Below are 14228 nucleotides of genomic sequence, written 5' to 3'. Positions count from 1 at the left end.
CCATGCTTGACCTTTGCTTTCCACAAGACAGACCAGATTATGTCACTCCTCTGCTCAAACCCTATAGTGGCTCCCACTGCAGAGTAAAAGCCCAAATTCACACGCTGGCCTCCAACGCCCGCATGGTGGCCCTACCCCACCTTCTTACTTCCTTGACCTTATTTCATGTGACCTTCTTTCTTGCTCACTCCACTCCAGCTGCTCCAGCCTCCTTGCTATTCCCCTGAGCATGCCAGAAATGCCACCGCCTCAGGAACTTTGCCAGGAACCTCTTCCCTAGACGATCTGCTTAACAAGCTCCCTCACCTCCTTCAAGTCTTCGGTCAAAGGTAGCTTCTTGATGAAGCCTACTCTGAACGTTTCGATTAAATGACAATGTCTCCCCCCTTCTGATTCCCTTTACCCTGCTTTATCTTGTTTATTTTTTCATAGCACTCATCACCTTTTAACATGTTATACCATACTTATTTATTATGTCTACCCTGTGCCTCCTTATTCTAAGTGCTGTAGGCAGAGATCTTTATTTTCTTCCCTGTTGTGTTCTGTGTGCTCAGAGCCTTCCCTGACAAACAGCAAATGCTCAGTGAATATTTATTGAACAAATGAGTGCAGGACAAATTGTATGGTCTCCCAAGCTTACAGCCCTATTTTCCCCTACCCCTAAATACAATTTAGGTCAATTTCCTCACTATCTCTGCAAATATGCCAAACACAGTCCTAGATACAGGTAGTGCTCCCTCCTTTCTAAAAACTAGACAGGTTCCATATGTTGCCCCGCCTCCCACAGGAAGCCTTGCACAACTTCCCAGCCTATGCCAGGCTCTCTCCTCCTGGAACAGCTGTGGTCTTGGTGTTGGGTACCTCTCACAGCACACAGAGGACAAAACTTGTGGTGTTGTTCTTCACTTTGTCACTTATCTATGTATTGATCTCCTTACCTCAAATGTAAGCGCCTAAAGGATGCTTATTCAGTACCTACCATATGCTAAAACTCGCAGTTCCCTGGAGATTCAAGAGAAATCAGGCATGCCTCTTACCCTTGGGAAGTTCACGATCTAGTGGAAAATGGGGCTTTATTTAGAGCATAATAATATGATGAGCTGTGTTATAGCAGAAGCTGGGACAAAATGGGAGCAAAGAGGGGGAGCTTTTAGCACTGAATAGGGCTCAGGGAAGGTGTCACAGAAGGTCAGTATTTGAGCTGCAACTCAGAGGAGTTTGAGTTTTGCAAGAGGAAAGAAGTGGGAAGGGCAGAGGGAATTGCAAAGGCACGGAGGTATGATGAACTGGTGGGTTCAGCCTTGGGGAGATATTTAATGTAGTCAGAAGGCTGGTTTCAGATGAGGCTAGAGAGGAGGGGATGAGCCTTGTATAAAGAGTTGAACTTCATACGGTAGGTGATGGGGAGTCAGCAGAGGATTTAAAGAGGATCGTTTCTCTGCCTATAAATTGGGACAAAGTAGATACATAATCTCATGAACTTCTAGGAGGCACAGCCCGTGAAGATTATTATATATTGATTTCGAAGAAATCATTATATAAAAAAAGTATCTAAGACCAAAAATTTATAATGAAAGAAATCTTTTTGAAATGATTCTTAAGACAATCTGTCACTTCTTAACTATAAAACGAGGGTTAGATGTTCATGCTAAATATAGATCTTAATTTCATGACCTATAACAGAGGGATGATAATATCTATGACAGACTCTTGGTAATAGTTTTAATTTTGTTTTTCTTAGACTTCCATTTTATAGTGGGATATTTTACTCTATTTATCCAATTCCTATTCTATCTCTATATTAGCTGTTATTTATTTTCCAGGACATTGGGCCATAAGGAGTAACATCTGGATCTAATAACCAGAGATCTGAGATTTTGCCATGGTTGTGGTAATTGGAATGAAATTTCTTTCACACTCAAGTTTTAGTTGGACACATTTCCCAGCTTCCCTTGCAGGTAGAAGTGCCATATGATTAAGTTCTAGCCAACAGCATGTGAGCAGAAGTGATTTGTGCCCTTCCTGGTCCGATCCTTGGAATTAGGTTCCTGGTTTATCCATCAGGGGCTGACATGAACTACATTTGTTTTTTTCTCCATTTGCCAGAGTGTTGTTTCTCTCTCTCCTCCTTTTAAAACAGAAATCCAGCCTTTGAAGAAAAGCCCTATTACCCAAGCTTCTGAAAGAAACTGCAAACATTTCAGACCTACCCCTGAATGCCTTTCCCCTGAATTTACCTGTTATAAGAGCTTGTGGCTCTCCAGAGTTGATATGGAGAATCGAAGGTCTGAGCGCTCCACAGCAGCTGCAGGCTGAATTCGATTCCTCCCAAGTGGTCTGGAGTCAATATGAAAGACTTCACATCAGGGAGGGTGTGGTGCTCCAACACAAACTGTCCTATTTCAAAGGGAAACATGCATACTTATTTATGAGTTTTATTGTACTTGCGGTGATGCCCTACAAGCCTTTGGATTGAATTAATATTCTTTGATCAAATAACTAAGGTTATACCTATCCTCTTGTCCTTAGAATATATCCCACACTGCTTGGGACAGCATAGCATCTCAGCTGGCCATCCTACCAGTGATGGTCATTATGACCATGGAGATTTATAAACGATATGCCTGTGCCTTGTGGAAATGGTGCTAATGAGCATATCCATAATAATAGGAGTCCTTATGTGACAATTAACATTGAATACATATCGCTTTGAATTCCAACCAATATGTTTCTTAGCCTTAGAAAGGTCTCAGTAGTTTACAAATAGAAATACTAAGTTTGGATTAAAAAAAATCATTTAGCACCTCCTTGGTAGAAGGAGACAATCGTAAACATGACTAAAAAGGTGAAGGTTACTCGGCAAGACGCCTCTATTCTTTCAAACTGCCGTCATGCGATATCTTGAATAAATAAAAGCAAGGAGGCTATTCTAGATTAAAAGAGACTAAAGAGATATAACAACCAAAATGCAACACAAGAATCTTGAGTGGTTTCCTCCTTTTGTATAAACAGATATAAAGTAAATATAAACTAATATAAAATAAGTAGAAGACATTTCGAGGACAATGAAGGAAATATGAATAGGGACTTGATATTATTGGATCGTGTCAAATATCTTGGATGTGGTGCTGCTATTATGACATATAAGAGAATGTCCTTGTTCTCAGGAGATGGCTACCGAATTACTCAGGGTAACTTGACAGGAAGCCTGCAACTTGTTTACAAATGGTGTGACAAAAAAAAAGGGTAAGCACGTGTCTATGTTTATACACATATAGCAGAATGTTAACAACTGTTGATTTTATTTCTAATTGTTTGATCTTTAAATTTTCTCTGTGTTTGAAATGTTTCTTAATAAAAAATTGAGGAGAAAAAACCAGCACTGGTATTACCTCTGAATTTGGCATGGGTTTTAAATTCAATGACGAGACGGCCGTCTTCTCGAATATAGATTCTTAATATCTGAAGCCTGGCAGAGAGCACACTGTCTGTCTGAATTCCTGGGCAGGCAACCATACACAAAACATTCAAGTTAGAACATGGAGAAGACCTCCTGGACGGAAATCTACATGTAAGTTATCTCAGTGACACCTCTACGTAGAGATAAACATTTATTTGAATGTAACTTATGAAAAAATATTACATATTCATGTGAACACAGAGTCTATTTAGAGATATTTGCCAATTACAATTGTAGAACAGTTCATTGTACTTTCTTTCATTTTTTTTTTTTTTTACAGTTCCGTTCTCTTTGACAGAGTCTCTTTATACCTGTAAGTGTCACTTGCCCAGATGCAGGGCCCCAGCCCAAAGATGGGGAAAAAATTGGTTCTTAAAACTTCTTACTATCAACTTTAAACCAGGATATAGTTACAGCACATCTGCTTTATAGTTTCTTTTCTTTTCTTCACCAAGACACCTTTTAAGATTTAACAGAACCATAAACAAAGTTCCGGTGATTACATTTAGTATTCAAACCAATGAAGAATTAAAGGTTAGCTTAGAACGCCAGCCATAATGGAATGACATGAGTAAACTGTAGCCTTAGTAAGATCACTCACAAACGTGATGCTCAATGAGCTTAGTATAGCTAAAAATTAAAGGGTAACCAAAGGGGAGGGAGTGTTAAAAAAATCAAGCCAAACTGAACCAAAGCTCAAGAAATTATCTGACCCAAAGTATGAAAGCTTCCTGAAGTTATTTTCCTATGAGAAATATAAAGCAAATAAATGATTGGAGCTTAAATCATTTAACAGAAGAAAAGATTGTATCTTCCATGAGTAGACATGAGGCCCCATCTAAAGAATACTTCTGTAGCCTTTTAGTATCTCTATCTCAGATCGAGTAAATGATTTTTTGGGAGAAAGAGAAGGAGAAAGAGAAAGCAGAAGTAAGGAAAATGAGTTTGGGGTAATTTTTGAAGTACAGGACACTGAAAATGGGAAAGAAGCAAAAAAGCAACCCAAATCCATTAGAGTGAATGGAGGAGAGAATCATGGAGTTGTAAGGAACATTCATGTGCAGCAGTGAGAGAAGGTGGCAGAGGGAGATGTGAGTGAGGTGTGAGCTCCCAGCTGAGGGGCTGTCACCAATCCAACCTGAGATGAAGGTCATTTAAAAAATTCAGCATTGAAATCCTTGAAGTAATAGTAGGGTGAAAGTCCCTGTACTTTTAAGAATGCAACAAAAGAGCAAAGTCTAAGCCAAATAAATAAAGTGAAGCAAGTGGCTCTTGATATATTTTTCTATTTCCATGCATTTGATTTGAAGCCCCTTTTTGCTCCTTAAGCAATATGAATCATGCCATTTTTAGCTAATAGCAAATGAACATGATTATGCTCCAAAACAATACACACTCCTCTGAACTCCTAATGGGCAGTGTAGAACCCCTCGCCATTTGCCATTCTCTACTCCAGCTATGTGGGTTGAATTCCTCAAACTCTAGAGGCCTTCCAGCATCAACATATATGGACATCATTCTTATTCAGGAGCCAGAGATCCACACACTTTCCAGACTTCAGGCAACCCTCCTTTGTATGCAGGACGACAGGATGAGGAATGCAGCTGTTAAAAGTCACTAATTTTTTTTCTTTTAACCTTGCTGAAGCATAAGGTAGGAATAATTATGATGTCAGTGGGCATACCTGTCCTCCAGAGAACGGTGTCATAGAAGAAGGAAAACTCCATCTCAGTGTGGTGCTCCAAGGAGGCCCAGCCCCTGGGGGCTGTCACATAGATGTAGGACACGTGGAGAGGCACGTGCACTGTCAGGAACGACTGAGCAGAGTCTCTCACCTGTCAAGCAAATGGTGTGCACACAGTGAGGATTATTTCTCTACTGTGATGAAAAGGCATATGTCATTACATTTCACTCAATTCTATCTCCACTCACTCATTCGGTCACTCACTCATTAACAATTATTAACCAAGTATCCACGATTGCGTTAGGCACTAGGCTAGCAGCTGGGTCCCCGGCAGTGGAAAAAGCCAAAATCGCTGTCTTTATGGAACCAACAGTCTTGTAAGGAAGATAAATAAATTTAAAAAACAAGAGTAAATAGAAGGATGGGAAGTGGCCAGGATGCTTCTTATGTAGGGTGATCTGGGAAGGCTTTTCTGAGGAGGTGACACTTGAACAAAAGTGTCACTTTTGAAGAGTGAGAAGGAGCTTTGTCTCCACTGTTTAGTTGCTAGAGGCCTTGACTGAGATTTTAGTTATTCCTGAAGGACTGACCTGACAGACCTGGGATCTACCGCCAGTGTACAGTCTCTTGCTGATGATACCTTCCAGTGACCTGTACGAGAGCTTGAATCAACCCTAGTTGGGATGAGCCCAGGTGTGGATCCTTGGGATGAATGTGTGGCTGACTTGGACATTTCAGGGAGTACTCACAGCTCCTGCTCCAGGAACCAGGTGGTGGGGTTTGGATATCATTTCCAGGAAACTTACCAACAGACAGCTCAGAGCTGCATATGCTTGGCTAATTTCTGATCTCACACAGTGCCGTGATGAAATTATTTTGAAAAGGCAGAACATCGCACTTCCAAAAAAACATTTCTAAGGAGGTTCTTGTTAGTGTTATTAATTTGGCTCAATAATTTTTATTTTCCTATGCAATGAACAGAAACTGGATGGAAAGTTAAAATATGAGCATAAGCTTTCATAGGGAAGTTAACTATGTACATGTGTGTATAAATAGGGAGTTGTTTTATTCATTTTTAAATGTTTTATATTTTCCTTTATAAACATATATTTTATAACAAAAAGCTTAGTTTAAAACAATTTTATTTTTTTATTGGCTAAATACCACAATACACTATAGAACTTATATTTTTCTCTTGTTTGAGAATACACTGTAAAGTTTTTCCACGGTAACTGGTGGAAAGAGCCAAATGCATTATCAATATTTAAGACATTAAAATTTTATTTTTAAAGTATTTTTTCATATTCAATGTTGTTAGGGATATAAAATTTGATTCCAAGTTTTTCAAAAAGACTACTAATATCGTATTCATTTTAAAATCTCTTGAAATGCCTTATTCTTTTTTGTAGAAATGTTTTCAGATTTTTATCTAGGTATCAAATCATGTTCTGTTCCCTTAATATATAGGTTTTGCTAAAACCCTTGTCCTAATCTCACAATTGTTGATATTAGTACCTCCAATACTTCACTAATTGACTGGCAAAATGAATTTCCCTCTTCTGTTTCTGTTTATTCTCCTTTAACCTTCATGTTACTTACTAGTCCTTAAAAAAAGAAACACAGCCCTGACATATATTTACTATATACCTATTTATATACCAGACACTGTGCTAAATGCCTTTCTGTATTGAGATTATTAGTGACAATTTCAGATGAGGTTCAGAGAGGTTATGTCTCGTCCAAGTCTGCTCACATTTGATAGAAAAAGATATGGTAGAGCTCAGTTCTAAGTTCTATATTCTTTCTGCCATATACCAGCTGTTTTTAACTAATTTTAAAGAAACAGGAAATGACAAAGTATTTCTGTGTATATATTCTTTCTGTGTTGGTTTAAAAGATCTTTCTTTGTCTTTAAGATTTTTAAGCATATTCTGAATAAAAATATTCAAAATCTAATTGAAATAAAATCATGGAAAACAGAGTATACTAACTTTTGAGGATGCAGAGGAGGAACAAATCAGTTAGTTTTGCATTTTCAGAAGCATATACAACTGCAGAGACTGAAAGAAAATCTAAGAATGCCTTAAAATTCTATTCAGTAGAGGGCAGTAGTGTATGCCAAATGAGAGTTAACCAAACAGGCGTCACAAAGAACCAAAACAAATTTTAATCAGACACTTTCCCCAAATGATTACTTTAAGTCTCTCTACAAGTTCCCTCTTTTTGTATGGTTGAAACTGATCTAAAATAAAGACCAAACATTTAATTTTTTCATTGAGATAACTGCTCATAGTTGGGTAGAACCTGCTTTAGAATTACTTTTTCCTTGAGGACACATTAGCCTAGTCCCTTTGATAAAACTTCCCTCCTTTGACTATGGTTTCTTCTGTCACTAATGTTTAATGACTATTTTAAAAGTGTCGATTTTTACAAGAGTTATCAGTTTGGAATAGGTTTGGAACAGATATGAAATCAATGTGTTTTGTTCTTTCTCCATAATGCTTAGGATGAAAGTGCTCTACCTGTCATCTGAGAGACAGGGTGTACCACCTGTCATTTTGATTCATTTCCCCACGTGCAGAAGAGAACACAACTACTTAGAAACAACTCTACCATTAAAAGTAAATCTTTTTGGATTTCCAAAAAAACGTATCTACCAAGAGAAGTAAATATTAGATTTTGATATAAATGACTATACCAGACATTTTTTTCCAAATTAATTGGAACATTTTCCGCATTACTTTTTCAATTAATTGATTTAGAGGACTTTGTGAAGCTTTCTCTAGCCATGATGTTGCTAAGATCTCACTTGAGGGACTTATAAAGAAGACTCCCTTAGTTGGCCCAGTTCTGGAGGCTACTGGATGCAAACGCTAACCAAAGTGCTTCAGGAACAACATGGCACCCAGGTACACGCAGCCCTCAGACAAGCCCCTGCAGTACCCACCTGGAAGTCTGCAGTGACTGACCCCCCACAGACATCAATTAACTCGGTCATGTCGTAATAGGCATCAAAGGTCCAGACGCAGCTCTTCAGGTTCAGGTGTTTGTAGAGCTGGATGGTCTTAGGCTCCCGCACGCTGGGGTCAAACTGGAAGGGGCGGTCATAGCCAGGCCCCAGGGCTGTGCTGTCATAGACTGAGTCATCCAGGAACCCTGTCTCTGAGGGAGAGGGAGGACAAGGAATAGTAACTCAGTCTGCAGACTTGCTCCTTGCTGGCTGTCCAGAAGCTGGGTGGGGAGAAGGGACATGTCCTTTTGATATGGAGAGAGCTTCCCCACCATCTAAGACTATTAATAGAGCAAGCCAGGCCTCCTAACTGCCTGTTACCCTGTGTTAGTGACCGGGCTCACAGACTACTCTAAGGAGCTTCAGGAATCTGGAAAGAAAGGTTAACAAATGATACCATAAATGAAGTTAAAGCTTGTTTGGCCCTGCATAGCTCGAAAAAGAAAACACACGGAAGCTTTGACTGTCACATCTGGCAAGTTTGGTTCTATGTTCCACAATCAGTCCTTGAAGAAATGGATTTACTATATGGATAATTTGTTGATGAGTTACTATTTTTAAGATCTATTTTTTAAAAATAGCTTTTATGGAAAGCCGTCAAACAAACATCTGACTATGCCCCCTCCCAAGTTTCCGAACTCTTGGGGAAAAAAATCTTAATTTGGTGTTAATGAGTAAATAGCTCACTAACGATGTTTGACTAATCCTTCCCTGCTATAAGCAAAAATTATTGGATCGAATGCTGCCAAGCAACTGAACTGTTTTAAATTTAAAAAGACCTTTATGTAGTAGAGAGCTGAATACAGACACAATTTTAGACTATTAGGATTAAGACTTTATAGAACTATAAGCGACTATACTATTTTGAAAGAGCTGATGTATTTCTTAGAATGTTTGACAGTAGCACCCAACCTTCTGCCCCACAAGAACTAGGATCTCAATTAGCATATGTTGAATTTGTGTTTCAATAGGAAGAGGTACAAACTTTCAGCCTATAAACATAGTATAGTATGTTTCTTTCATTAGATGTATATGTGGACCAATTAAACTTTCATGTGTAGCTCAGTGATTTAGGAATAATTTACACTCAACTAGTTTCTACTATATAAAGACCATCACTACCCAAAGTGATGCTTAATGAATATGAAAGAGCACGTGAATGCTTTTCTATCTTCAAAAACACTGTTAAATGATTCATCGGTTGTAAAAGAAGTACGCATTTAATGTGCACTTGCTAAGGTAAATGGAAACAGACAGGATTCTTTGTAAAGTAAAATGTCTGCTGTGCTGAACAGAGAGAAGTGGTGTCAGTTCCTTCAGCTATGCATCAGCTGCGGAGCAGCTCAGCCTGAGATCACAGCCTTGCTCTGGCAGCTGCCATCAGAGGCTGAACAAGATGGGTCTGTCTCAGCTGGCACCGGAAGTAGGACGAGTCTGACCAGTGGGCTCTCTGCAGAGCTCCCTGAAGGGTTGGTTGTGGCTTTGTCAGGCTGCATTGCAATTTGACTTCTCCCTCTGCCCAGTCCTGCTCCTCTCCTTCCTTTCACAGATGTCGATCCCTAGTAAACATCTCATGCCCCCAACTTTCCCTCTGCTCCCACTCCTGGAGAACCCATCCCATAACATGTAACATCTGCACTTTAGCTTTCTAAAGATGCTGCGATAATGAGATTTTAGGGCACAGATCTAAACATGCTCATTAGATGGGAGGAAAAAAATTAAAATTTACCATGACTGGCATTTAAAAATGTTGGCAAATTTAATCCTCACCTTCATTGGTATCAGTGTTTCCTCATGTTATAGATAAGAAAAGAGTGGCTTAGAGAAGTCTAGCTATTTCTGTTCAGCTGTATATCTAGTAGATTAAGGATCTGAACCTAAGTCGGTTTGATTCTAAAGTCTTTGTTTTTTTCCTATTCACATCATTGTCTAAGCTGCCTAGGTTTGGTTGCCTGCTCAGAAGGAAATCCACTAATTATGCAGATTTTGAGGATTGGAAAACAAAAAGCAGAGTTCACTTAGCCATATCCATAAAGGCCACTGTGCTGGGCTGGAATGCAAAAGCCAGCACGGAACTCATCCCTTACCTGAGATGCCTCTCAGATCGCGGGTGGTGACGAGATTGGAGCAGACGTGCTGGTGTCTGTAAATGGATTCAGATAATAGAAAATGCAAGTTGTGCAAGGGCATGGTGGAGATCAGGGGCAGCATTCCATCCTGGTGTGGGATCTGCACTGAAATGTGGATTCTAAGGGAAAAAAGGGCAGAAATAGGTGTTTAGTTGCATGCTATAAACAGTTAATATGGTGCATTTCTTTCTCAAAACCCAATTTGAATTCACCAGTGAATTTACCAATTTCCCCCTCTAAAGCTTTCTGTGTAAGATTTCTCTCTGAACACGAGAATCAAGAATCATAGATTTTTTTTCTATACAGGAAAAGATAACATCACGACCACAAATTAATGCTCTCTTTTGATTTAAATGAAAGCTTTGTTTCTTCATGAACTAAAGCTGAGTTACTGATATAGGTACCGCTCCCCTTCTATATCACAATGAGTATCGGTGGAGACTGGGTAGGGTTGACACTCATCTTTTAAAAAAGTATTTGTGCCAAAAAGGCATTGAGTTTTTAAAATTCTAAGGCCAATATTCCTACTCAGGAAAATATCTTAGAAACAGTAATACCCCACTACACATAATGTCCCTTCTCAATGGAAAGAGTCTTCTCTCTCCTCCCTCCCTTCAAGTTCCAGTTATGCCATGTAAGCACCGGCTTGGTCTTGATCTACAGTACTCTCCCTCTCTTGATCTACATTCCTCAGCATTTAGGTGACTTTGCACCAAGAAATTTGTAACTTATTTACATGGGCTGCTACTTCTTGTACATTTTCAGACTGTTTATCTTGCCTCCCCACTCCAAGGACAAGGACCATTTCCTTCACTTCTGTTTCTCTAGAGCATGAAGTATACAATTCTCAATAAAATATAGGTTTAATAAATACTGGTTAAGACTGCACCACAACAAAACTGTAATTATATGCTGCATCTTTTTTTATCGTACGAGTTAAAATTCTCAGAATGTTTATTGAGTTTTGAGTTTTTACAGCTTATCTCTCAGAGCAAAGACTCACATTTGCAAGAGGAATTAGAATTTTGGAATATGGTGGCTTTTTTTTTTGCTAGGAAGGGGTCTGTAGTGCCCTGGGCACTTCTGTTATTGCTTTTTTAACAAAGACAGATTTTATTCTGTTAAAACAAAAGAAGGATTTGCATATTCTTGGCTCCATATTCAAATCTGTCCCCCCCCCACCCCTTTCTCTGAACTCAGTTGCTCATAAAGGCAAAAACATAAATACTGTGAGGTTTAATGAATATGTATAACATACATGAAATTTTTTAATGCTATGCAAAAATGAAAGTATCCATCTTCCGCCAAAATCATAGCGGCACAGTAATAAATAAAAGCACATCTGCCCAGTGACTTACAGTTTACACAGTGTTATTACTCATTTGTTCACTAGATATTCAACAAGTTACTCTTAAGTGTAATGTCCTGGGCAGAGGGAATGCAAAATAAATAATCGTGGTCCTTGCCCTCACCATCTACTGTGCAGATAGAGAGAGAATGAATGATGATAATAATCTGAAAGAGGCATACAGGTGCCAGAGAGCTGGAAGGAGGAGTTTTCAAATTAAATTGACAGAAATGATGGAAAATTTCCTAGAAGAGAAGCCATGAGCTAGGTATAATAGGACAACCAAATTTAACTTGAGTAGAAGGGAGCAGGGGAGAATTGGAGTCAGGGGTAGCATCAAACCAAGAGTTTGAAGCCTTGGAAAAGTTACACGTGATTCTCTGGCAGGTAAAAATGACAAGGTGAGGGAAATGAGCTAGGATAGGCAAGGGGCCAGTTCCTAGGGAGCCTTTGAAGAAGTTAAACTTTTTCTGAAGCATTTACCACCACTATTGTTTTGCCAAAGCATCACTTATTGATCCCATCAGAAAACACACAAAGAATAGTCCGAGATTCGGTCTGCTTTCTCACTGTGGAATGCACAGACTGCCTGACCTGTTCGGATGCTCCTTGTGTTTGACGTCCAGGTATTTCAAGGTTGCGATGAAGGATTGAGCCTGGAAGCCTCTCGCTGTCCCAGCCACCACTGGGGTGTGGCAGATAGCACTGTCTGTTCCAATGGTAACAATGTTGCTCCTTAAGGGAGTCCCCACATGGCCCACCTTGTCCACAGCCTTTGCCACGCAACGCACATGGAACCTCCGGCTGAAGTAAATGCTATCCAGTACCTACCGGAGAGAATAAAGCACCTCAGACATGGTGTACTACTTAAACAGCTCTTTACATTGTATCTTCGGGGTGATATGACACAACCAGTTCCTGGTAAAGGTAATCTTGAAGACCATCCATTGTCCATCCACCCACCCATCCATCCATCCATCCATCCATCCATTCACCACATAAGTATTGACTTTCTACTAGAAGCCAATCACTATAGACAGAGCAGTGAGTACTTATAGCCTACAGTAGTAAGTCAGACAACGAGCAAGTAGACAGATGTGGAGCAAGAGCCCAGAGATGACTGGTAACCAGTGACAGTCCTGTACTCTTTATATGTTAGGTTCAGCATAAGGACCACTCAACTGTTTTTCAGCCCTTCTAGCAAGTCACTGGCCTCCAAGTCACTTTTATAGAGGGCATGGTGTCAGGATACAGAGGAGAGATGCTTCCTTCCCAGGATTTCTTATTTTTCTTTCCTTCTTACTGCTTTGCCTCCTCCAACCCCACACCTAATGACTACGCACATTGCAAAGGTTATAATAACGGAGTTGAAGCTGAGAACTTGGCTTCTGACACCTACTGGCATTTAACGGTCTTTCTACAGATTCTTTTATGCTCACAGACATACAGAAGCCGTAAGAGTGCTTAACTCAATCTATGTAGAGGCAACATAGGTCACCAGAACTCTTTAGGTCACGTGTGCGAACACATAGGGATGTACACAACAGGAATAATTAATTAGTAGCTCTATGCGCCATAGACCTCCCACAAAGCAAACACAAGCTTATAAATTCTACCCATGAAAACAATTTTCACTAAGGTCCATTAAAAATTAAAGAAGATTTTTCCATTAAAAAATTTTAATTAGCTGCCAATGCTTTATTTATTTATTTATACATGGACTTAGTTCAGAAGGGATTTGAGGCATCTTACAAAATACATAAAATACAATGATATCAAATAAAAAAATGAAGAAATAAAGATAGAGCAAAGGAAACTGGGGTAAAATTATCAGTCACCAATTCATTGCAAGAAGGAAAACTGAAATATAAAGCAAAATTATAAGCTTGGTACATGTTTAAAATGTATATTTTTGGGTCAAATCAGACCAAACTCCCTCCATGGATTTGTTGAACAGAGAATTAGATATGAAACAATAGGCTGTTAAATCTTGCCATTTACATTTTTAATAATATAGTATACAATTTAAATGAGGTAGATTATGTTACAAAAGAATTGCTCTGGCCTGTCTGAATAAGATGTGCCAAACACAATGGAAATGAGTGACCCCGCATTATCCAAAACCTCTCATCTCTGTCTAATAGCTTTTCTTCACCATTATCCCATTTAAGTGATAAACTTATTAAAGTGAGAACAAACTGGGTGGAATAGAAAAAATTGAGAGAAATTCAGTCTGCAAGAAATCTCTGATTTCCAAAATTATTAAGTGCACTAATTTCAGTAAAAAAAAATCTGAGTTCTTACTATGGCTAGATACTGGGCTGAACCTGAATCTCCACTGCTTTCAGCTCTCTGTCTGAAGAAAATGAACTTCACCGGTGCGATGAACAGTCTCTGCAGGGTGCAGTTTCCTAAGGCTACGAAAGCCATCACAGTCCACTGCTCCTGGTGGTGGCAGGGGTGTTGGTCTCCTACTCTTTGAGGACAGCACCTGCATTGTGAACTTCCTTTCATGTCCTCCTACAAGGCTTTGTAAAATGTCAGTCACTCAGTAAGAATGTCACCCTTTTGTTTAATATCAGGCCCCTACTATGAGC

The 14228-nt window shown here is 39.3% G+C and overlaps 1 protein-coding gene across 1 annotated transcript in view; it reads right to left on the bottom strand.

Moving 5' to 3' along the window:
* The window catches only part of FRAS1 (Fraser extracellular matrix complex subunit 1), a 421815-nt gene that overhangs the window by 14049 nt on the left and 393538 nt on the right, over positions 1-14228 (bottom strand). The window contains exons 63-69 of the mRNA XM_011360633.2: positions 13936-14151; positions 12226-12458; positions 10242-10402; positions 8092-8306; positions 5145-5295; positions 3393-3500; positions 2238-2397 (exon numbers count right to left, since the gene is read on the bottom strand). Of these exons, the coding sequence (XP_011358935.1) occupies positions 2238-2397; positions 3393-3500; positions 5145-5295; positions 8092-8306; positions 10242-10402; positions 12226-12458; positions 13936-14151 (1244 nt within the window). The remainder of the gene's footprint in view (positions 1-2237; positions 2398-3392; positions 3501-5144; positions 5296-8091; positions 8307-10241; positions 10403-12225; positions 12459-13935; positions 14152-14228) is intronic.

Source organism: Pteropus vampyrus, unplaced genomic scaffold, assembly GCF_000151845.1.
Source record: "Pteropus vampyrus isolate Shadow unplaced genomic scaffold, Pvam_2.0 Scaffold56, whole genome shotgun sequence".
NCBI classification, from domain to species: domain Eukaryota; kingdom Metazoa; phylum Chordata; class Mammalia; order Chiroptera; family Pteropodidae; genus Pteropus; species Pteropus vampyrus.
The sequence above is the reverse complement of the archived record's forward strand: the minus strand, read 5'-3'. Positions and strand labels throughout refer to the sequence as shown.